Raw genomic sequence first — 23,160 nt, forward strand, 5'->3', positions numbered from 1 at the left:
AACAGATACTAGTGATCACTTTCCCTCGAGAATGTTCCAGGCAGCTAGAAACAGAGCTGGGACTCCCCGAATTCTGCCTAAATCAACCCCAAGCCAGAAGATGATGCAAAATATGAGAATGCTCCAGATAAAGCATCTTTCTCTGAACCTTTCCCTCTGAATCACTGACTTATTAACTGTTCACAACTAACTTGCATTTTCTTTTCACTTTCTCCTTGGCTGTCTTATCCGTGTCTCTTAGTTCTAAGACATGCTGGGTGCAATATTCCCCTGGAGCCTGCACGTGGGGCTCAGATAGTTCCTTCAACGACGACTATGTGGAAAGCTACAGACCATCCCACCTATAATCAACTTCCACTTAAAGAAAAAAAACAAAACAAAATTTCAGAGGCATCTTATAAAACAGTCTGTGATTCTCTGAATTGAATACTCAAGAGGGTGCTGAGTCGTAGCCTTGAACTAAGCGGAAATACCATTTGTTCTTACGGCCCTATCACAGTCAAAAGACAAGAACTGGTGCAGACGCTGCCTACTTGCAGCCACGTGGCTGAGCACATGCTCGGGTACCACATGTTGCCCACATCTCCCCTCTGCAGATGTGCACTTTCATGCTTCCATATCTAATGCTGGGGTAGGGGCTTTCTCTGTCTTTGGAAGCCCGTGTGCTTTTGTGAGTGGTACTCTCTCTCTCTCTTTCTCTCTCTCTCTCTCTCTGTGTCTCTCTCTCCCCCTCTCCCTCTCTCTCACTTTCCCTCCCTTCCCCCTTCCAAAAACCTCCAATAAAATCTGCTTTATTTCAAAAAAAGTTAAAGAAAAACAAAAGCTAAGAATTGGTCGTTGCTGCTATCCAATACATTTTTAACATCTTGAGCAAGAAGTTAAAGATGTCAAGTGTTTTGAAACCATACAGGGGCTAACTTGCAGTTGCTTTGAACTTACCGACACGCATCTCTGAGTTTCTTTTTAGATTCAGAAACTGTACTAGCAGTGCTGAGTTGCACAAGAAGTTTCTCCAGGAGCCAGAGATAGTAAATTGGTTAAGGCACCTGTCCAGCCTGCACTCAACCCGGGTTTGATTCCCAGCACTGCATTGTCCCTGAGCATCACTGGCTGTAGACCAGGAGACTCCCAAGTACCACTAGGTAGGGGCTGGGAGGAGACCCCCAGCACCCCAGACTGGTTTCCCTGGCACCTCAGGTCCAGAGTAGCATCACATCCTGGGACCCTCGCATTGACCCAACAGCCCAGCTGGCTGAGAGTCACCGCTGAGGGCCTGAGGCCTGAGCACTGCTTAGCGCCCCCCCACACTCTACTGCCCCCCCCCAAAATAATACAAGCACTGCAGATTTTATCCTGATTTTCCTGAGTATACATGACACATGAAATTGTAGAGGTGTGGGTTTACGAGCAGACGGATATCCATAAGGGTAGCCACTTCAAATAAAAAAAAAAATAATAACATAATATGAGACTGACAGCCAAGGACAGTAGACTTAAGGGCCAGGAAAACTCCCCATAGTTGGAAGCCTGTCTCATGAGCTGAGGGAGAAGGCAGCTGGAATAGAGAAGGGATCACTAAGACAATGATGGTTGAAGGGATCATTCGGGATGGGAGATGTGTGCTGAAAGTAGATAAAGGACCAAACGTGACAGCCTCTCAGTATCTGTATTGCAAACCATTCCCAAAAGTAGAGAGAGATTTGGCAGGGGGAAGGTGGGAAAGAGGGGGCTACTGGGAACCCTGGTAGTGGGGAATGTGCACTGGTGGAGGGATGGGTGTTTGATCATTGTATGATTGAAACTCAAACATGAAAGCTTGAAACTGTATCTCATGGTGAATGAATTATAAAAAAAAAAAAAACGGTAACCACTTCAAAACCTGATGATACTGGGGGCTGGAGAGATAGTACAGCAGGTAGGGTGCTCGCCTTGCATGTGGCAGACCCAGATTCAATCCCCGTACCCCATATGGTCCCCCAAGTCTCATCAGAGGTGATCGCTGAGCACAGAACCAGGAGTATATCCTGGATACCATTGCGTGTGACCTAAGAAACTTAAAAAGAAAAGAAACAACTTAGTGATCCTATTCAATGATATTGCAAGGTGATGAAACAACTCTAAAACATGTGTCTCTTACACAGCGTATCGACAGGAGGGATTGGGGTACTGACTGTGCAAAGCAGCATGACCTAGGGACAAGCACAATGGCCTTGCATGGGATGGGGGCGTGGAGAGAAAGGGTGGCTGCATAAGCAAACCCCACCCCCACCCCACGCCCACCCCCACACTCAAGTGAGGTGCACTTGTTAGGCTACCCTGCCCTGCCCCTCTAACGGCTGGGGCGGGGAGAATGGACAGGCGGTGTTCAGAAACCTGGGTAAGTCGGGAAAACCTGATGGCAGCCAGGAGGAAGGAGGCTGCGAAGAATGAGGTGCATGTGGTCTGGATTCAGGAAGAAAAGCAAGACACGCTCCAACTCCCACCAGGCCAATATGTCTTCCATTTATTTGTCATCAAATCTTAATACGGCCACTGGGCCTGCTTAGTTCTGACCGACAGCTAATCCTGGCGCCACGGCCGGCGTGCTCGACACTCTTAAGACACGACTCCCATCCCGCAGGATTTTTCTTAAAGACTTTTCCTCTTTGGATCTACAAGTGTAAACAAATGTCACGGTGTTTCTCCAAAGGGCAGGGGGGGAGGGGGAGAGAAACATGAAGTGGCATAACGCGGGACCCTTGGAACTCATCCTGAGACAATATGTCAAGGTCGGGAGCCAATGCTCTTCTGAGTGTCAAATGCAGAAACAGGATATAACACCAGTTCTGTTTATCAAGGGGCAGCTTTGTGAGAGTTTTCCCCGACTCTGTATGTCAAAAATGATATTATTATCAATAATAATAATGATATTATCAGTTTCTGAAACTGGTGTAAATTTATACACTGCATTTAGACCCTCTTTATCTTCTTAAAACACAATCTCTGCAATGATATTAAGGATAAAGGACACCATCTTTTGGACGGTTACGCAAACAAGTGCTCCTTTCGCCTTTTCTTGCACTGGTCCTGTGCATCTTATCTGCTGGGCTTCCCAACTACAACTGACAACGGGTAACTTGGGTGTCTTCCCGTTAATATTCACGAAGATGAAGCATCTGTGGAAGAAAAACCCCCAAGCCACGTGCTCCCTTGTACTCCTCGTTCCACATTCCACTTGACAGCAGTTGACTGGGAACAAAACAAATCCTAAGAAGCCAACTTTGGCAATGGCCAAGAGACTCAGAACTACACCCTCTTGCGACCACAGCGCCACTGCATCCACCCTACCCGCCTCCCGGCTTCAAACACTCAGCTTCAAACTCACCCATTTACCCAAACCACAGCTTCTTCCTGATTTAGAAAAAGCAAAGTTCACGGACTTGACAAAGACTACACCACGCGAGCCAGCAGGGCCCCGGCCACCAGACAGCATCTGACGAAGGCTGTTAAGTTCCTCGCAGCAGAGACCACTCCTGACAGAAGCGACATCTTCAAAGGGCTTAGATGAAAGCGTTAACACTTTTATGCAATCAGGAGGAAGGGCCAGAAGGCCATCACTGGCACCCCCAAACACACGTGTAACTTAGTTTGTTCTCCGGCATGGCAGCAGGTTTGTGTCCCCGGAGAAGGCAAAGAGGGGGTGTCTGAAAAGCTCCATCAAGGTTTCTTAGAGCTGGGAGAAACTGTGCTAAAGGTGGGGGGTGGGGTGCATAACCCCCGGGGGATGTCCACATGGTTCCTTTGTATGACTGAAACAGCACCCCCTCCCTGTGCCACACCACAGCCATTTGAGAGCCCAACACCCCTGGTCAACATCCTAAGTGGAAGAACTCTAAAAGCATTCCCAGAGAGGTCCCCGGGAATCCTGCCCCCTCTCCCAGCCGCTCTGTTACACCTCTTCACCTGGAAGGAAAAGATCCCCATGCCAGCTAAGAACGGAGACCCCGAGACCCACACTGATCCGAAAAACGAACTTGACAGAAATCGAGAAACTCTTCAGGGTCACAGCAGCCAAGAGCTCAGGTCCTCTGAGCGTTCGTGCTCCCGAAAGGTCAACCCCCGCCCCGCCCCGCCCCCCCCCCCCCACACACACACCTGTGTACTACCGCAAGCTTTCACAGACTGCATCAGCATCCCGGAATATCCAAGACGGATGTCCACACCCCCACCCCACCCCCAAAGTTTCCTCAGTGTTCTGCTGCAGGGAAAGAGCCACACATGTCACCATCCTGAGATGCCATCTGCAATGGTGGCCCCTCATGGAACTTGTCACATGTCACCTGAGTGAGGGTGTGAGTCTGAAGAGAGGCGAGAGCAGCCAAGAGGGCAGACATATGCTCCTTTCTCCTTCATGGGAGACTGTGTCCAGTTGAATGTCCAGATGGACACTTCTGACGTCAGGTGGAGAAAAGAATGAATGACACTAAATTCCTGTACAGCGACAAACAAAAACACCCTCGGAGGGGGGCAAGAACCGTGGAGCGAGAACAGTCACAGATACAGACTTCGACACAGCCAACTTCTACCAATGTTCACATTTTTTTTAAAAAAAATACAAACAAAACTAAAAGTCACCTTTTCTGGGCTGAGCTCGGTAGGTCCAGTTCTCATCATCGGCTTCCACCTGCCGCCCACAGACCGAGAGTTCTCCATCGCTCCGAAACAGCCTCTTTGTCTGCCTGGATAACGAGGAGAAATGGATCCAACTCACAGCACGTGAGAGAGAACCGGGACCGGGCTTGAGTCGGAACGCAGCCGAGGAGCCTTCCTTTCGCATCTTCTCTCCCCTCGAAATCCACTAGAGACAAAGGGCGCCCGAGCAAATAACCACCAAAAAAAAAAAAAAAAAAGCGGGATTTTTTTTTCTCCTCCAATTGTTCCAGGTCCTTTCAAGCAGGCTGCTCCTTCCCACTCACTCACTCACTGGAGAGAGTCAGGCAGGCGGGGAATTGTGCAAAAAAGATCGCTTCTGTGTCACCCAATTGCAAGAAAAGGAAAATGAAGGGGTAAGAAACAGATTTTTTTTTTTAATCCCCCTCCAGCCACGTTGTGGGGTTTGGCTTCTAGATCCGCCGCAGCTCATCCACCCCTCCCCATCAAACCCAAACAATCAGAAAATAGAAACCCAGGGACAATTTGTAAAAAACGAGGCGGGGCTGGCATTTCAGGATCACTTTGTGGCAACTTTGCAAAGAAGCGAGCCACGCACGGCACGCTTGGGTGTGGACCGAGCACGGCCCACGGCAATGCTCCTCTCCCGGGCATCTTTCTCCCTCCCCCCACCACCCCACGCCACCCCACCCCACTGAGCCGGGGACCGAGCCCCGCCGAGCGCAGCGGCGGCGGCAGTGTGCAGAGCGGGGGCAGCGGCTCCGCGGGGCTGCACGGCCACGCAGTCCGCGTCCACGCAGGCGCCCAGGCGGCCCGTGCCCCCCGCACAGGTGTCCCGGGAGCACTCCCAAGTTGGAGCTCTCACTTGTCCCGGCGGCGCCCCCACCCCCTCCCCCGGCTGGTTGGCTGGCGGGTCCTCCGCAGCGCCCCACTTCCCACCCCGCACCCCGCTGCGGCTCTGCCTGCCTGCCTGCCTGCCTGACTGCCCACCCGGCCGGCCGCCGGCCCGGGACCCGCAGCCCTCCACAAACAATAAACGGGCTGCGTGGCTCCTGCTCGCATGACACGGCCAGGCTCCCCGGAAGGCGATAGGCTGGCCCCAAGCTGCCCGCACCCCATTGGCGACAGGAAACCCCGCCCCCGCGGGCGAGCCCTCGGTGCAGCTCAAACTTCGCAACTCCAGTGCCAGCTGCCCGGTGCAAAACAAGCAAACAGACAGGTTTGGGAGCTGGTAGGGGAGGAAAAAAAGGGGGGGGGGGGAGAAAGAAAGAAAAAAAGCAATTGGTGAGGATGCAAAATCCACGAGTATTCCCCAAAGATGCATCTTGAGAAGGGGTTTTCAAAGAGTCGGAGCTGTAAACACATCACATCCCTAATCCACGGTGGGTGTTGGACTGCGTTAGCAGAGCCAAGAGGGCTACCTGCAGGCAGGGCTCACTGACCTCCCGGCTCTGGGCCATCAGGGCACCTGTTCACTGCCGCCTGGTCTACTGCCAGCAGCAACCAGATTAGGGAGCCAGGACCCTCCTTCTCTGGCTGGGCCGGCAGCCCTGGGAGGTCATGCCTCTCTAATTTCATCCCATCACCGGAGAACCATCATCAGAAAACTATGCAAGGAACAGCAATTAGCTCCAGGTACTAGCACTCACTTCCTAGTAAACCCTTAATCACGGTGTACAAATTGCCCCGAGCAACAGGTGGGAAGGCTTCTCCGACAGCCCTCCACCCAAGGCTAACGTAATTCCAAGGTCCTGGGGGTGTTAAAGGTCTTCCGCACCTTTTCATCAGGAGTCTAGGATCTACCTTTCCTCCCCTGAGGGGATTTTCAGGCTAATAAAGAGGCAAGACTGATGCATCTCACTCTCGCCAGCATCAAGCAACAAAGAGTAAAGCAAATTGTCATAGAAAACAAACCTAGGTAGAAATATCTGAAAGATAAAAAACACAAAACCAAAAATAAGTCTAAAGGCAGGATTCCGCCTCGCCTAACTCGTCCAAGTTCACTGAGAGTTAAAGGAAAAGGCGCTGCTGGCTTGTAGGGCCGGAGCGCGTGTAGAAGGAAAAACAGAATTGCTGGGATGCACTTTGCGTGGGCAGCTCACAAGGCCGAGAAGATCACGACAGACAGTGGTAGGTACTGGAACGGGAAGATTAGCACAGCCTCCTGGTGGTCCGGGTAGCACGGATATGCTCAGAGATGATGCCGTTTAAAGCCCCCACTGCACAGATGGGGGAAACAGACCCGGAGAAGGCACGAGAGAAACCTAGCATCACACAGCAGGCAGGTAGGAGGGGACCAGGTCTTGCCAAGTACCATCTACCACTACGAACCAAGGATGCTGGATCACAGAGCACTCTGGGGCCTGCTTCCACTGTCAAACTGGAAACCTCTCTCTCTCTCTCTCTCTCTCTCTCTCTCTCTCTCTCTGTGTGTGTGTCTCTCTCCCTCCCTCTCTCTGTCTTCTTCCTCCTCCTCCTCCTCCTCCTCTCCCTTTGTCTCTCTGTCTGTTTTTCTCTGTCTCTGTCTCTCCTTGTCTCTCTGTCTCTCTCTGTCTCTCTCTCTCTCTCTCTCTGTCTCTCTGTCTCTCTCTCTCTCTCTCTCTCTCACTATTACAATGGGCCCCAGGAAAAGCTCAAGGGCTGGCGCACATGCTTTGCATGCAAGAGCCCCCACTCTGAGCCCCGGCACCACATGGTCCCCTGAGCATCACACCAAGGGGAGTCCCTGGAACATGAATATATTGCCCCCAAAACAAATAAACAAAATTATATAGAGACAAAATTGTATCATGATTTTGTCTGGGAGCAATGATACAATCATGTATGATACCAGTAGATAACATCAAAGCTTAAACACCCAATATTCTTTTGAATCAAAGATCCTTTTAGAAGTCTAAACTGACCAAAAAAAAAAAATGTTTTTAAGTCCATTGTGTCACTAAATACACAGCATCCCAAAGCCCAAATGAGGTTTACTCTTTCAGAGTCAGAGGACCCCAACATCTACGTAGGTATTCTCAAAGGACCCAAGAACCCCAAGCAAGCAACAAAAGTCTCTCCTCCCTCAAAGCCCATATCCTGCAGTTACAGTCACTGTCACTGTCATCCTGTTGCTCATTGATTTGCTCGAGCGGGCACAAGTAACGTCCCCATTGTGAGACTTGTTGTTATTGTTTTTGGCATATCGAATACGCCACGGGTAGCTTGCCAGGCTCTGCCGTGCGGGCGCGATACTCTCGGTAGCTTGCCGGGCTCTCCGAGAGGGGCGGAGGAATTGAACACTGGTTGGCCACGTGAAAGGCGAACGCCCTACCGCTGTGCTATTGCTCCTGCAGTTACATTTAAAAAAAATTGTTTTTAACTGAATCACTACGACACAGACCATCACAAAGCTGTTCATGACTGGGTTTCGGTCATACAGTTGCGGTTACGTTTTTAATTCAAAAGTACACAAGCTCCCACATAAACTTTGGGCTAGTCTTTCTCTACAGCAAGTGCTGCTGAGTGCGTGTCCCCACTCTCCACACACGTACCAACAGCAGAGGTGAGCTGTTACCATCAGGAGCCTCCGTCCCTACACACTCCTGGAAAAAAAACTGATGGGTGGGACTAGGGGAATATTCTCTACTACGCAACCGAGAAGGAGAGCAAGTCTGCTCACCAGCCTCCCGTGGGTGCTACATGATCTGAGTACTAGATCTCTCTTTAGTCACGAGATCTGTGGATGCGTGTGCTCCAAATCCAAGACTCCATCGAGACTCAGCTATTCTATGTTTCTGGGATGTTCGGGACTCGTTATTACGACCTCTTTTTATGTTTTGGTGGCAGTGGGGTCACTGAATTCTGGGTCACACTCAGCTTTGCAGTATGGAGACACAACCACGGTCAGCCTCGAGCAAAGAAAGTGACTTAACGCTTCTACCACCTCATCCGCTTTTTTTGTTTTTTGTTTTTTTTTGGGGGGTAGATCACACCCGGCGGTGCACAGGGGTTAATCCTGGCTCTGGGCTCAGAAATTACTCCTGGCGGTGCTCAGGGGACCATATGAAATGCTGGGAATCGAACCAGGGCTGGCCTCGTGTAAGGCGTCCTATCTGCTGTCCTATCGCTCCAGCCCCTCCTCATCCACTTTCTTCTTTCATTTATTTAGTTTCCTTTTTTTGTAATAAGGTCAAGGGCTTAGTGATCCCTTCTCTATCCCAGCTGCCTTCCCCACCCCACCAGGTGAGGCTGGCTTCCAAGCCGTGGAGCGATTCTCCTGGCCCTTATCTCTACTATCCCTGCGTGTTAGTCTCCCATTATGTTACTTTATATTCCACAAATGGGTGCAGTCCTTCTATGTCTGTCCCTCTCTCTCTGACTCATTTCACTCAACATGGTACTCTCCATGGCCATCCACTTATACGCAAATTTCATGATTTCATCTTTTCTAGAGCTGCATAGTATTCCATTGTGTAGAAGTAACCAAAGTAAATGATGGTTGGAGGGCTCTCTGCGTGCTGAAAGTAGACTATGGACCAAACATGACGGCCTCTTAGTACCTGATTGAAACCGTAACACCCAAAAAGGGAGAGAAAGAGGGGATGTGCCTGCCACAGAGGTAGGGGTGAGAGGTGGGGAAGAGGTGATGGATAGGTGGCGGGAGGGATACTGGGAAAACTGGTGGTGGAGAATGGACACTGGTGGAGGGATGGGCACTCAATCATTGTATGACTGAAAAGTAATCATGAAAGTTTATAAGTCCATAACTGTACTTCACAGTGATTCATTAAATAAATAAATAAATAAAAAGGTCAAGGGTCGGGGGTGTATTTCAGTGGCAGTGTACTGCCCTTGGATGTGTGAGGCCCTAAATTCCATCCCAGGACCACCCACTCAACAAGCCACTTCAAAAAAGCCAAGTGAATTAACAACTTTTACCATGGGGTCAGAGTTCTATAAAATTGCCAAGATGGAATACATTGTTTCAAATGAGTTTCAGAGGAAACACTTAGATTTCAACTACTATGTGAGCTTTTCACTCCGATTAGTTTAGAAAATTTTAAGCAGGCTGCCTTAAATGCTTTCATATTTACATATACACGTCTACATGTCGTATCGTGGCTACAATGAACCACAAGTTCTAATCACCGGGACCAGCAGCCCAGGAGCCGGGGAAGTGTCCTGTCCCCGGCTGCACAGGCATGGCGACTCCAGCCCTGCTATGCATGACTTCATCCATATCACAACTACAAATCTGGCCGTGGAAATTCCCTACTTTTGGAGTCAAATCGGTTTCTTCAAATACCTCTAGCTGGAATCTTCCATTCCACCCCATAAAAATCCCCCCTCAGGTGCGCCTCCCAGAGCTCTAGATGGACACGCCAAGAGATTCTTCTCTTTCTGCTTTCTCCTCCCTGCTCTCTCCTCTCCCGCTCCCTGTCAGGCTGTCCAGCGGGAACGCCTGGTGTCACCAGCTGCTCCGATCACTGCGCCCTTCTTGGGGCTGGATAGTCCAGTGGGCAGATGGGTAGGGCGCTTGCCCGGCATGCAGCTGACCGGATTCAATCGCCAGCACCCTCTCTGGTCCCCCCAGCCCACCAGGAGTGACCCCTGAGCGCAGAGCCAGATACGGCCGGGAAACAAGCTGCCCCCTTCCTGCCACGTTGCAGCACAGCACGTCAGACACCGGGAAATCACAGAACCATCTCGCTGGCAAGACAGGTTCAGGTGGAGGGGACAAGGACACGCACATGGAAACGAGGAGCTTTCCTGCAAGGGCTTTGCTCACAGCTGCTTCCTGGCCAGCCAGGTGGATGGACACCCCGAGTTCAAACGGCTCACGGCGCCCTCCCCTGGATGGATCTGTTCCAGGTCTGTGACTTGCTGTCTCTTCCGTATAAAGATCGAATTATGTGAAGAAATTTCCTCGCGCCAGAAAGACAGTACCGCCGGGTAGCACCTGTCTTGCATGTGGCCTGACCTGGGTTTAATCCCCAGAATCCCACGGGGCCCCCAGAATCAATAACAAAATACAAAGAAAAGAAATTTACCTAAGACCAAAGAGCGCCGTGAGGCCAACTCCAGTTAAGCCCCCAGCAGCAGCAGCACACAGGACCCCTGAGCACCGTCAGGGGTGATCCCTGAGCACAGAGTCAAGAGTCCTGAGATCTACCAGGTCTGTCTCCAACTCCCATTTCCCCCTCATTCCCAAAAGCAAAAAGTTAAGCATCACTACTGACAAACGGACAAAACATTGTTTTAGAAACGCATTCAAGAAAAAGAATAAGCATTAAAAAAAAAAAAAAACAGAGGTGGGACCCTATAGGCTGCACTAGAAAATATTCCAACAAAAGTTCTAGAAACCACCTGCTTTGGAGGATTCCTAAGTCAAACACCACCCGCTGTGGAGGATTCCTGAGTCAAACGCTCATGAATTTGCTAAGATAGATGTATCTTTCTACATCGTGTCAAAGAGATGGAGAAAACATTTGGAAGGTACTTGCCAAGATATACAATATTCCATGTTCCAATAGATACTGACATTCTTTCAAGTGGAGCTAACTTTGTTTTTTTTTAAATAAAAAAAAAATAGTTAAAGGGTCAGGGATAGCATAGTGGTTAGCGCACTTGCTTGCACACAACTGACCCAGGTTCAGTCTCCAGCACCACATAAGGTTTCCCCCCTAGCCCCCTGCCCAGCACTGACAGGAGGAACCCCTGAGCACAGAATCCAGGAGTAAGCCCTGAGCACAGTGAGGGGTGTGGCTCCAAAACCAAAATAAACACCAGCTAAGCAGGACAGGATACCGGACGAGACTACTCCCCCACCGCCGGCCTGGTCCCTGCTGGGTTTGTGTTCCGTGGGAGAGGCCAGCCAAGAGCACGATCCGCACCCCAACAGCCATCCGCTTCACAGCCAGGGCCGCCGCTCAGCCACGCTCGGCATTTCCCTGCGTGCCTCTCCCGCCCTAGCCCCGACCTTCAAACCCGGCTGGCAAGGCCCCGAAGGGGAGGTAAGGAGAGGCCCGAGGTCAGGTACCAGGGCTGGTCCCCTGCAGTGAGATAAAGGGGGTGGGGGCCTGGTCTGCCAGGGATGGGGACACAGAGACAGTGGCGGGAGAGAAGCTCAAACCCAAACCTGCTGGGTCCAAGCCGTGGGGCGGTAAAAGAATTTACCAGGAGCCGGAGGGCGAGGTGACAGTACAGTGTCTTGCACGTAGCCAACCCCGGTGCGATCCCCAGCACCCTCTCTGGTCCCCTGGAACCCCACCGGGAGGGATCCCTGAGCACAAAGCCAGGAGTAAGCCCTTAGCACTACCTAATAGGTACCTCTCCACCCCCCCCCCAAAAAAAAATAAAAGCAAAAATAAAAGGAATTTATCAGGAAAATGAGGTTTAGGTGAGAGCCAAGTGAGTAGCCGAAAGTGCGTGCACGGGTCAGACTGATGCGGAGAGAAGGACCCACTTGGCCCGGTTCTAGGGAGTCTTTCCCTGTGCCTCCAGGTGCTGGGTTTTAAATAATAAAATGTTTGCCCCTCTCCTGGGACGTGCCTGGCTGGGCCACCTCAAGGGCGTAAGCCACGGGAAGGGGGCGCAGGTGGGGCCTTCTGCCGGTGCCAGCGGCGACAAGGTCAGGCAGGCAGGTGTTGGAGCGCCGGAGTGAAACCAGGGGTCTTGTTAAGGGGCTGTGGCTAGGACCACATGGGAAAGCTGGAAACAAAACAAACTGCAGAGCCTCAGGACAGACAGCAGCGAGGGAAGCGTGTGCTGCAGGCTCTCAGATTTCCAGACAAATCACCCCATGGCCCTCGGGCGACCTTCAGCTTGGGGCAGGCCCGGCCCAGCCAGGCTCCCAACTGTCCTGGCTTGTGAATAATTTAACAGTAGGTGGAAACGGGCACTCTCTTGAGGTCACCCGTCCGCACACTCATATGGAAAGCTCATCTGGACATCTAACAAGTAAACAGCTTCAGACTTTTACAACTGAAGGGGGGAAAAAAGGAAGAAAAAAAAAAAGATTACCTAAAAGGCTACGGGGAACATTAAATCTTCCTTCCCCAGTTGCCTTCCGAAAGAATGAAAACCAATGATTTACTCTAGGCTGCAACCAGGCAGGCAGAAAAACCCCGCTGAGTCACCCCTCCAGAGACGACTGTTTCCAGGGTTCCCCTCACCTACTTGGGTATATAACTATTACTAGAAGGACTGGAGCCATAGCACAGCAGGTAGGGTGTTTGCCTTGCAGGCAGCCGACCCAGGTTTGATTCCTCCGTCCCTCTCGGAGAGCCTGGCAAGCTACCAAGAGTATCCCGCCCACATAGCAGAGCCTGGCAAGCTCCCCGTGGCGTATTCGATATGCCAAAAACAGTAACAACAAGTCTCACAATGGAGACGTTCCTGGTGCCCGCTCGAGCAAATCGATGAACAACGGGACGGCAGTGCTACAGTGCTACCTGGCCACTCGCGTTCACATTAACTCTCAGAGCGGGGCCCTCTGCATGGAGTGGGCAGTGCAAAGTGCCCCTAGAAAGGTGCCCATGTGTTTACGGACTATCACGAGCTCGACTCCACACCATGCAATGTTTCCACGCCTGGAAAGAACCCCTGGAAAATGCAACATTTCAGATGGAGCTGCACAGTCCCTGGGATTGACACAGGGAGTGATTTAGCATAGCAGTCGGGCTCAGCCCTGTCTGGGTGGGGAACAGAGGCCTTCCTCGATGTGTACTGTGGCTGCCCCAGGCTTGGCGCCAAGTCCAGAGCCAAGAGAGCAAGCCCTGCCCCAACCTTTATCAAGGAAGGCTCAGGGGGTTCAGAAGAGAAGATTCACTCCAACTGATGACACACTTTTGAAACAAGACCAAGGGTGCGTGCATTTCCCCTGCAACTGAGATGGAATTCCAAATGAAAGCGAACGCCAAAAAATCATGACCTCATTTGTACCTGATGTTTTCCTCATGGTTTGGCAGTGACCCTTCTAGGTTTATTTTTCCTTCTACCCACCCAACCGGTTTTTGCACTTTGCAAAGCAGAAAAATCATACATCTTATTAAAATGCATTGTCTGCTCCTGGTCTGGGTGGGCCCTGAAATTATGAACCCATGATGTTCCAGTCCCTGGGCCAACTCTGAGGAAGCACAGTGCCAGCCTGGACAGCGGAGTATGTTCTGTTCCCCTCAGGCCCTTTCTCAGATAGCACAGAGGTCCAGCAGGGGTTGGGGGGCATGCCTGGCCCCTCTGCACTCAGGCCAAGAGCTCAGGCTGTGCCCTCGAGAATGCACGACTCCATTCCCTTCCTGTTCCTCAGGGCTATGGCAGCAACAAAGAAAGGGAAAGGTGGGGACCGGGGAACCCCCCTATGGGCCAGATGAATTACTTTGATCTGATCCTGCCAAGTCTTACCGCATATGGGGAGCCGGGGATCGAACCCGGGTCTGCCGCATGCAAGCTAAGTGCCCGGGCCACTGTTCTGTGGCTCCAACCCTCCCACCACCCAGCACTGTGTTTTGTTTTCACTTTTTCCCCAGCCATACCTGGCAATGCTCAGGGTCTACACCTGGCTCAGTGAGCGGTGCTCCTTGACAGAGTGCTCAGGGAACCGGGCAGGGAAGGGGGTGAATCCCAGATGCTCCCTTTGCGCATCCATCCTTCCCGGCCCCTTGTTTTGATCTTAATGTGTTTCTGGATAAAGAGCTAAATGAGACGCTCAATAGTCACCGTCGTTCCCAGGGCACTGAATTCCAAAAAGCCAAAGTGAAATTGGGAGACTGTCTACTTAGATGTAAAAATCTGAATCACAGGCGAACTGGTCTAGAGAACTGAGTCTGGCACAGAGAAAGGACAGGGTGTGGACAGGTGAGACAGGAGACGGGAGAGGGGGGGCGGTGACAATGTGATAATGAAGGGAAAGGACACTGGTGGGGGTGTGGCTGTGGGACACTGTAGGCATGAAACTGACCATTAAAAATACCGCCGGGCCAGAGCAAGGTTGCAGGAGGAGGTGGTACTTGCCTCGCATGCAATCAACCCAGATGATAAGGTCCCGGAGCTCTGCCAGGAGTGATCCCTGAGCACAGAGCCAGGAGTAAGCCCTGAGCACTGCCCGAAGACCAAGAACACATAAACAAACAAACAGAAAGCCTGCAAATCTTGGTGCCTCCGAGAAACATTTTAAAAATAACAAATAATTGCAAACAAAAATGAAATACTGGGCCGAGGATGAAATTCCACTCCTCCCTTTGAGCAGAGAGCGGGTCACTGAGAGATCAGAGTTCTGCTTTTCTTACCCTGTGAGCCTTCCCTGCGCCAGAACTGGAGAAGCCAGCTCAGGACAAAGGCAACGAGGAAGCCCCCCTCTCCCAACCCCACCCCCACCCGGCTTGGGGCCCTCACACACACTCACACACAGCTGCAGGCTCCTGGGCTCCACCATGAGCTAGCTGCTGTGTGTGTGTGTCTGTGTGTGTGTGTGTGTGTGTGTGTGTGTGTGTGTGTGTGTGTTGGGGAGGAGAGTATTACCTGGTATATATTTATTACCACCATATTTCCTGGTATATATTTAAGGTAAAGAATTTTTCAACCTTAAGTGGTTTCTCTGTTTTAAAAAACTAATCTTCATTGTGGCCATGTAGTGTACACCAATATGGTTTTGTGTGCATGCAATTCTCCTGAAGGGGTGGGGGGTGTCACACCTGGGGGGAGCTTGGGGACTACTATCCATGCAGGTATTAAACCAGGCCTCCGATGCATGAAATAGTCTTCTGGGTTATCTCCCGGGCCTCCTTTGCAATTTTTTTTTCTATTTTTTGGCTTTTTTGGGTCGCACCCAGCAATGCTCAGGGATCACTCCCGGCCTCCTGGCTCTGCACTCAGGAATTATTCCTGAAGGTGCCCAGGGGCCCCTATGGGGCACTGGAGACTGCATCCGGGTCGACCTATACAAGACAAATGCCCTACCCACTCTACTATCACTCCCGCCCCTGCAAATATTTCACAAACGCAATCACCCTTTCCATACGCCCTCCCAAGCTCGCCACGTGTTAAATACTGCTAATATCAGCAGAAATCCCACTGCACTAGACAAACTTTACTTCTAGCCATGAGTAAACAGAATAAGGTGTAACATACTTTAAATCTTTAAATTCATTGGTGAGTGGTAACTTGTACAGAAGTTCGAGTTTGTTTCCAAAGCAGGAAAGAGAAGGAAATGCTAACACACACATCTATCTACGGAGGCAGAGGCAGAGGTGTACTTAGCGTTGCAATTCTCCATGTATTTAGTTCTTATTAGCATCCCTTTATGGGTCATCTGCAGAGATGGAGAAAGGTCCATATAAATGGGTTAGCTCAAATATTCATGGAGTGGTCGGGAAGATAATTCAAAGGACTAGTACACATGCTTTGTATTAGGAGGTCCTGATTCAAAGCCTCCCTCCAGTTATATGGAACCTGGGACACTGCCAGGAATAGCCTCTGAGCACTGCCCAAGGGTGGCATCAAAACAAAGAAAACACCACCCCCCCATAAATATTTATCAGTTTTTTTATCAGCCATACAAGTTGATTCTAAAGCACTGGAGATAAAGCCCTGTCCTAAAGGAGTTGAAAATTCACCACGGGAGAGGTCAAAGCAACAGTAGTAGGAGCCTTGCCGTACATGTGGGTTCAATCCCCAGCAACTCTGATGGTCCCCTGAGTACCACTGGGGAACACTGTACACTGAACAGGGGTGAACACTGCCAGGGGTGACCCCAAAACAAAATAAATAAATAAAGTTCATAGTAGGAGACAGCGATAGCACAGCGGTAGGGCATTTGCCTTTCACGCAGCCTACCCATGTTCGATTCTCCGCCCCTCTCGGAGAGTGTGGCAAGCTACCGAGAATATTGCGCCCACACGGCAGAGCCTGGCAAGCTCCCCGTGGCGTATTGGATATGCCCAAAACAGTAACAATAAGTCTCACATCGAGAGATGTTACTGGTGCCCGCTCGAACAAATCGATGAACAACGGGATGACAGTGACGGTGACAGTAGGAGACAGATAGATGCACACACAGCGATCTTTTCATAATGCAAGAAAGGAAAAAGACTCACCAAGGCACCTTTGAGCCAAGCCTCTGGGGACTGAGACAGGAAGAAGGGTGAGAAATGCTTCTCAAGGGCTAGAAAGGTTGTACAGCAGGTAGGGCGTTTGCCTTGTACGTGTCCAACCTGGGGTTCGATCCTCAGCATCCCATATGGTCCCCCGAGCACCGCCAGGAGTAATTCCTGAGTGCAGAGTCAGGAGGAACCCCTGAGCATTGCTGGGTATGACCCAGAGAGAGAGAGAGACTTTTGAGATGAATTTCCTGGCAGCGGGAGGGATCAGGTCAATCAGTGGTACCTGGTTTCAGCTCTGCTGGGGAGTGGAAGTGGGATGCCCTGATGTGTCTTTCCATTGTCGCTGGGGTTGGGGTGTGGATGGGCCACACTCAGTGCTGCTCAGGGCCATGACTGGCAGTGCTCGGGGAACCATAGGTGGTGCCTGGATTCAGATCCCGGTGTGGCCATAGCCACTGTGTGGCCAGGTGAGTCCCTGAACCTCAGCACCAGTGCTCCAGCCCCTACATGTTCATCGTAACCCCCAAGTTCGTGATGGTCAGAAGAAACTAGTTTGGGGCAGCACCAAGGGGGTCCCTAACAATCAATCCAATTTCTGTTCAACTTTGCAAGAATTCTTCTGGGGCTGGAGCAAAGTACAGTGGGTAGGATGTCGGCCTCGCATGCAGCCAACCTGGGTTCGATCCCCGACATCCCCTATGGTTCATGGAGCACCACCAGGAGTAAGCCCTGAGTATCACTGGATGGGACCCAAAGAGGGGAAAAATAATTTTTTAAGCTTTCTTTTGGCAATCTTGTATCTTCAAACTTTCTCATTTCTTTCCAGCCATCTGTTCTACGCTGTTTGCAAAAGCAAAAGCTGAGGAAAACTTGAGTGAGTTGGGGATTGGTGGGAGTAACCTAACGTGCCAGCAACTGGCGATTCACAGACACCCTCACAGACAAAACGAAGGTGACAGGGGTGAGGAAATGCATACGCCATGCTGAGCAGCTGACTCTGACTTCACAGGCTCTTAACTTTGAATGATGATTTTCTGTCCTTTCTGTCATAGAAGCATCTGTGGCTCAATCAAAAGGCTTTAAATAGTTCGAGTTTTAGGACCCAACTTTTTTTTTTTTCTTTTTTTAAATTTTATTTTCATAAAGTAGTTCACAATATTTGATTATATTTAATATTCAAACACCAGTTCCACCATGATTACACCTTCCCACCTCCATATTTTGGTTGTTTCCATCCCAAACCCCAGCCCCTGCCCCAAAGCAGAACTAAAATCATTTATTTTGTATTTTTCGTTATGACTGAATCACTGAAAATGCTCCAAAAAACTTTCCTTAGAGGAGAGTTTGTGAAGATTGTTGTATTTCGCCCTGGGGCAATTAAGGCCTTCTATAAGAGATTACTAACATGTTGTTAAAGGTTGAGACCTGTGTGCTAATATATATATATATACACATATATCTGTATATTTCCCTCTAAGCTTGGTTGCCTTCTACTTTAAACCCCATCAGTGTGGTGCGCTACTCTTGGAGTATGAGTGGTGTGAGGTGTGAGATGTCATCGTGGTAGGACCCAACTTTTAAAGACTTCCATTGTAATCCCATAATGCTTGCTTTGGTGGTCTGAAAAAGTTTTATTTGAATGACTTTTAGATCTCTCTGGCTGTCTGTGTGTGTCTCTCTTTCTGTCTCTATCTCTGTCTGTGTGTCTGTCTGTGTGTCTGTGTGTCTGTGTGTCTGTGTGTCTGTCTGTCCCTCTCTCTCTCCTTCCCCTTTTTTTGAGTGTTCTTAGGTTGGCATCAAAACTGAGAAGATGCGGGGCTGGAGCGATAGCACAGCAGGTAGGGCGTTTGCCTTGCACGCCGCTGACCCAGGTTCGATTCCCAGCATCCCACATGGTCCCCCAAGCACCTCCAGGAGTTATTCCTGAGTGCAGAGCCAGGAGTTAACCCCTGTGCATCACTGGGTGTGACCCAAAAAGCAAAAACAAAACAAAAACTGAGCAGATGCTGAGACTGCTCATAGGTGAGGTGAGGTCAGTCACGGTGTTCTAAAAAGTGCCACTGAGTCTTGCCCAAGTGGCATCAACTTCAAAGGTGCTCTCTAATTATTTAGAATAAACAAGTGAATGCTAAAAACATTACCTCTAGTCATTTCCAAATATCTCATTTTCTCAAATACAAACTAATTGAGTTTCCCCTGGGGCACGCCTGTGTGAGCATGTATGAGAAATGGACCATGTATTTGCTCTTTGCGGTTCCGGGGCCTCACACACACGAGGCAAGAGCTCTAGGCTGAGCCACACCCCGGCCCAATAGAGGGAATGTAAATATTCTTTAAAAAGTAAAAGGAGGGCAGAGCAATAGCACAGCGGGTTGGGTGTTCGCCTTGCATGCAGCTGACCTGGGTTCGATCCCCGGCATATCCCAGAGGGTCCCCTGAGCACCACCAGGAGTAATTCCTCAGTGCAGAGCCAGGAGTAACCCCTGAGCATCACCGGGTGTAACTTCAAAAAAGTAAAACAAAACAAAACAGATAAAAAATGAAGGCTGGGGAGATACCTCAAAGGGCGGAGTGCATGGTCCCCTAAGCAATGCCGGGGGGTGCCTCTCCACCCCCACCCCCTAATTAGTGGGGGAAGAAACCTGTGACAGATTCTGAAACTAGGGAGCCACCTTAGGCCCTCACAGGATGGCCAAGAGCTCTGCCGCCTAGACAGGTAAGTTTAGAGGGAGCATGAAGAAATCACATTCTCTCTCTCTGGGGAACTCTGAGCTCAGGACTTCATTATGCGTGGAAATCAAATATAGCCTGCCTCCAATAGAAACACAGCTTTAATCACCTAGGTGTGGGTTTGCTTTTCCTGTCTTAAGTCAGCACAGGACGACGTCTCTACATTAACACTGCGCCGAGTAACACGCTTGCCACGTAACAGTCCCTCCCTCCCCTCTCGGCCCCAACTCTTCCCCACACATACTTGCCCCTACTCTGATGATCTGGCCCGAGTAAAAGCTGCTCTTACCGGACCCATCATTTTATTTTTTTCTTAATTGAAGTCACCTTACATATACAGTCATTTCTCCCAACTTCCCATTATGCAGTGCTTCATTTCGCTCCAGCCTATGCCCCGTGGGTCCGATTTTGCTCACATCAGAACAGTCACACAGAAAAATCCCAGGTAAATCACATTGATAAGAGAATCCCTCTGAATTGGTTCATTTCTTTCACCTCAGTTTTCTCATCCATGTGGCCCTGGGTCACTGCAACAACAACAGCTACAAAAGGATGGTGACAAAAAAAAAACAAAAACGCAGTTAAATACCCTAGTGAAACTGGGAGGGGCCTCCCGGCAGGGCTAAGAAGGTGGGGGGAGTCCTTAAATCTCAGCCAACTGGGCCAGGGGTTCGCTGTGCTGGTACAAGGATTACCTAGACCACACTGTGGTTGCTGGGGCCACAGCCAGTGATGCTAAGGGACCATACAGTGACACCATCAGTCAAACCAGGGATGATAGCAAGCATGGCTTACACTTTAACCCCCAAATTAGCTTTTTTTTTTTTTTTAAAGATTCAGATAGTACACTGCCTGCAACCCTCACCAGCTCTTGGGTCTCTTGCAATTACTCAATGTGTGTCTGTGCCCTATTTTAAAATGGGGGGAGGGGGAGGGGCCAATAATGACAAACAAATTAAGGTGGGGTTTCACTAAAACTTTATTTACCCAACAGATGTTTGGGCAATGTCTGATCTACTGACCAAAGACCTTGGGTTCGAAATAAAGGCATAAATGGTGCCAGACGGACTGCACTTCATAAGACACCCCCTACCCGTACTCCAAGAGTACCGCACCACATTTGATGGCATTCAAAGTAGGAGGCAACCAACCTTAGAGGGAAATATATTATTTCGGTTCTGCTTTGGGCCAGGGATTGGGGTTCGAGATGGAAACACCCGAAATATGGTGGTGGGACGTTGTAATGGTGATGGGATTGATGTTTGAATATTAAATGTCATCAAATATTGTGAACGACTTTATAAAATTTTTTTAAAAGTAGAAAATAAGATAAATGTTGTCAGAGTTGTGTGGACCACACAGCCACACCGCTGCTCCTTAGGATACCTGGATGAATCTCCTGGGATGGATGTGGGGGATCTCAGAGGTATGAGGGTGCTGATTCAAAATAACCACCGACAGGGGCCGGGGAGATAGCCCAATGGGCAGAGCATGCTCTGTGCATGCTGGAGGCCCAGGTCCTATGCCCAGCACCACATGCATCCCAGAGCACTATCAGGAGTAAACTCTGAGCACCAAGCTAGGAGTAGGCCCTGAGCACTGTCAGGAGCAACCTCCAAAAAGTTCATTAATTTACTCTTTTGAAAATACACATACCTGGATCCTATTTAACAGACAGTTCCAGGGAGGGACCTGTGAATCCTTTCGTTGTTGAACATGCACCAAGTTGAGTTATTATGCCTTTGGCTTTGGACCTGGTGACGCGCAGGGGTTACTACTGGCTTCACACTCAGGAATTTGGGATGCTGGGGATCGATCCCTGATTGTGCAAGGTAAATGCCCTAAAAAGGACCAGCCGCTATTGCTCTGAACTAAACTCAAACTTCAGTGGAGTTTTTGCATATTAACATTTTTTAAATCACTGATTTCAAAACCATGACACTAGAATTTCAAGAAAACAGACTGAGTTCCAATCTCTACTCACAACTTCAGTGAAAATGTATAAATCTTATACCACGAATATAGACAGAATACCAAATGAGTAAAAAATAAGTGAGTGATTTACTAAAGATATTACCAGCATATATGTATATGTATACATATATATACATATATATATACATATACATGTATATATGCAGAGTCTCTTGGCCCGGCACCTGGCTGTCTTCACCAGGGCCCCTCGGAAGGGGTGGGTTGAGTTTCCCTCCCCGCCCCGAGCAGAGCCCCAAAGCCGAAGACCTCCGGAACCCAGCCACAGCCATGCTCAAGGCCCCTCTCCACACATTCGGATGAGCCTCACACATAAAGGAACTGGCAGAGGAACCCAGGTGTGCGAGACCATGGGCCGAGATCTCCAAGCCTGCTGGGATAGGGACTGGGCCTCTTCTACCCAAATCCCCCATTCTCCAGTAGCTAGGTGGTCATACCCAGAAACTGTCCGTGGTGCCGTGTAATCCCACCAATGGCCAACATCCAGAGACTATAAAACCAAGCTCCCGGACATCTTATAGCCTAGCTCTCCCTCTTGGAGAACCTGGCAAGCTATTAAGAGTTCTCCTGCCTGCATGGAAGACCTTGGCAAGCTCCCTGTGGCGAATTCATATGCCAAAACCAGTAACAATAATGGGTCTCATTATCCTGACCCTGGAAGAGCCTCCAATGTGGCATCGTTGGGAAGGACGAGTAAAGAGAGGCTTCTAAAACCTCAAGGCTGGGACGAATGGAGATGTTACTGAGATTGCTTGGGAAAACTGACGATCAACAGGATGATGATTATATATGTATATATACATACATATATATATATGGGGAGAGAGAGAGAGAGAGAGAGAGAGAGAGAGAGAGAGTCTCTTGCCCGCACACCTGGCTGTCCTCCCCAGGGCCCCTCGGAAGGGATGGACTCCAGCTTCCCTCCCCACCCTGAGCAGAGCTCCCGGCAGCCAAAGACCACCAGAACCTAGCTACAGCCATGTTGGAGGCCCCTCTCCACACGTTTGGACAGGCCTCACGCATGAAGGTACCGGCAGAGAAACCCAGGTGTGCGTAATCCCATCAACAGCCAATATGCAGAGACTTAAAAGCAAGCTCTCAGAAGCTCTTGTAGCCTACTTCTCCCTCTGGGAGAAACTGGCAATCTTCTGAGAGTTTCCTGCCCACATGGGACAGCCCTGCAACCTTCCCATGGTGTATTCATATGCTAAATCCAGTAACAAGCTGGATCTCATTCCCCTGACCCTGAAAGAGCCTCCAGTGCGACATCATTGGGAGGGCCAAGCCGAGAGAGACTTCTAAGATCTCAGGGAAAGGAGGAATGGAGAGGTTACTGAGCCCACTCGAGAAATCGATGATTAACGAGATTTCATGATTGTGATCATGAGAGAGAGAGAGAGAGAGAGAGAGAGAGAGAGAGGAGGTATATGCCATAAAGGCAGGCAAGGGTGGGGTGGCGGGAGGAAAACTGGGGACATTAGTGGTGGGAAATGCATCCTGAAGGGGTGGTGTTGGAACACTGGAGTCTCACCCGTGAGTGAATCTGCTCTCTAATTGTCTTCTTAATTTTAGAACTCCTGGAGCGCACAGCTCCCTTCGCAGCTGCTCGACTTCTCATACTCTACACCACTGATAGACTAAGCTTTGGGGGCACAATTTGGGATTTGGGTGGAAACATTTGAAATACCGTGGTGGGATTGGTGTTTGA

At 50.0% G+C, this 23,160-nt stretch overlaps 1 protein-coding gene across 4 annotated transcripts in view; it reads right to left on the minus strand.

Annotated features, from left to right (window-relative positions):
• NHSL1 (NHS like 1) overlaps positions 1-23,160 on the minus strand; it is a 283,461-nt gene that overhangs the window by 153,157 nt on the left and 107,144 nt on the right. Inside the window, exon 1 of one of the 4 annotated variants that reach the window (XM_055136656.1) lies at positions 4,615-4,816. The exons of the other annotated variants lie outside the window; for them this stretch is intronic. Within the exon in view, the coding sequence (XP_054992631.1) occupies positions 4,615-4,816 (202 nt within the window). Of the gene's footprint in view, positions 1-4,614; positions 4,817-23,160 lie in introns of those variants that run through there. 4 annotated transcript variants of the gene reach the window in all.

Source organism: Sorex araneus, chromosome 4 (assembly GCF_027595985.1).
Source record: "Sorex araneus isolate mSorAra2 chromosome 4, mSorAra2.pri, whole genome shotgun sequence".
Classification (NCBI taxonomy): domain Eukaryota; kingdom Metazoa; phylum Chordata; class Mammalia; order Eulipotyphla; family Soricidae; genus Sorex; species Sorex araneus.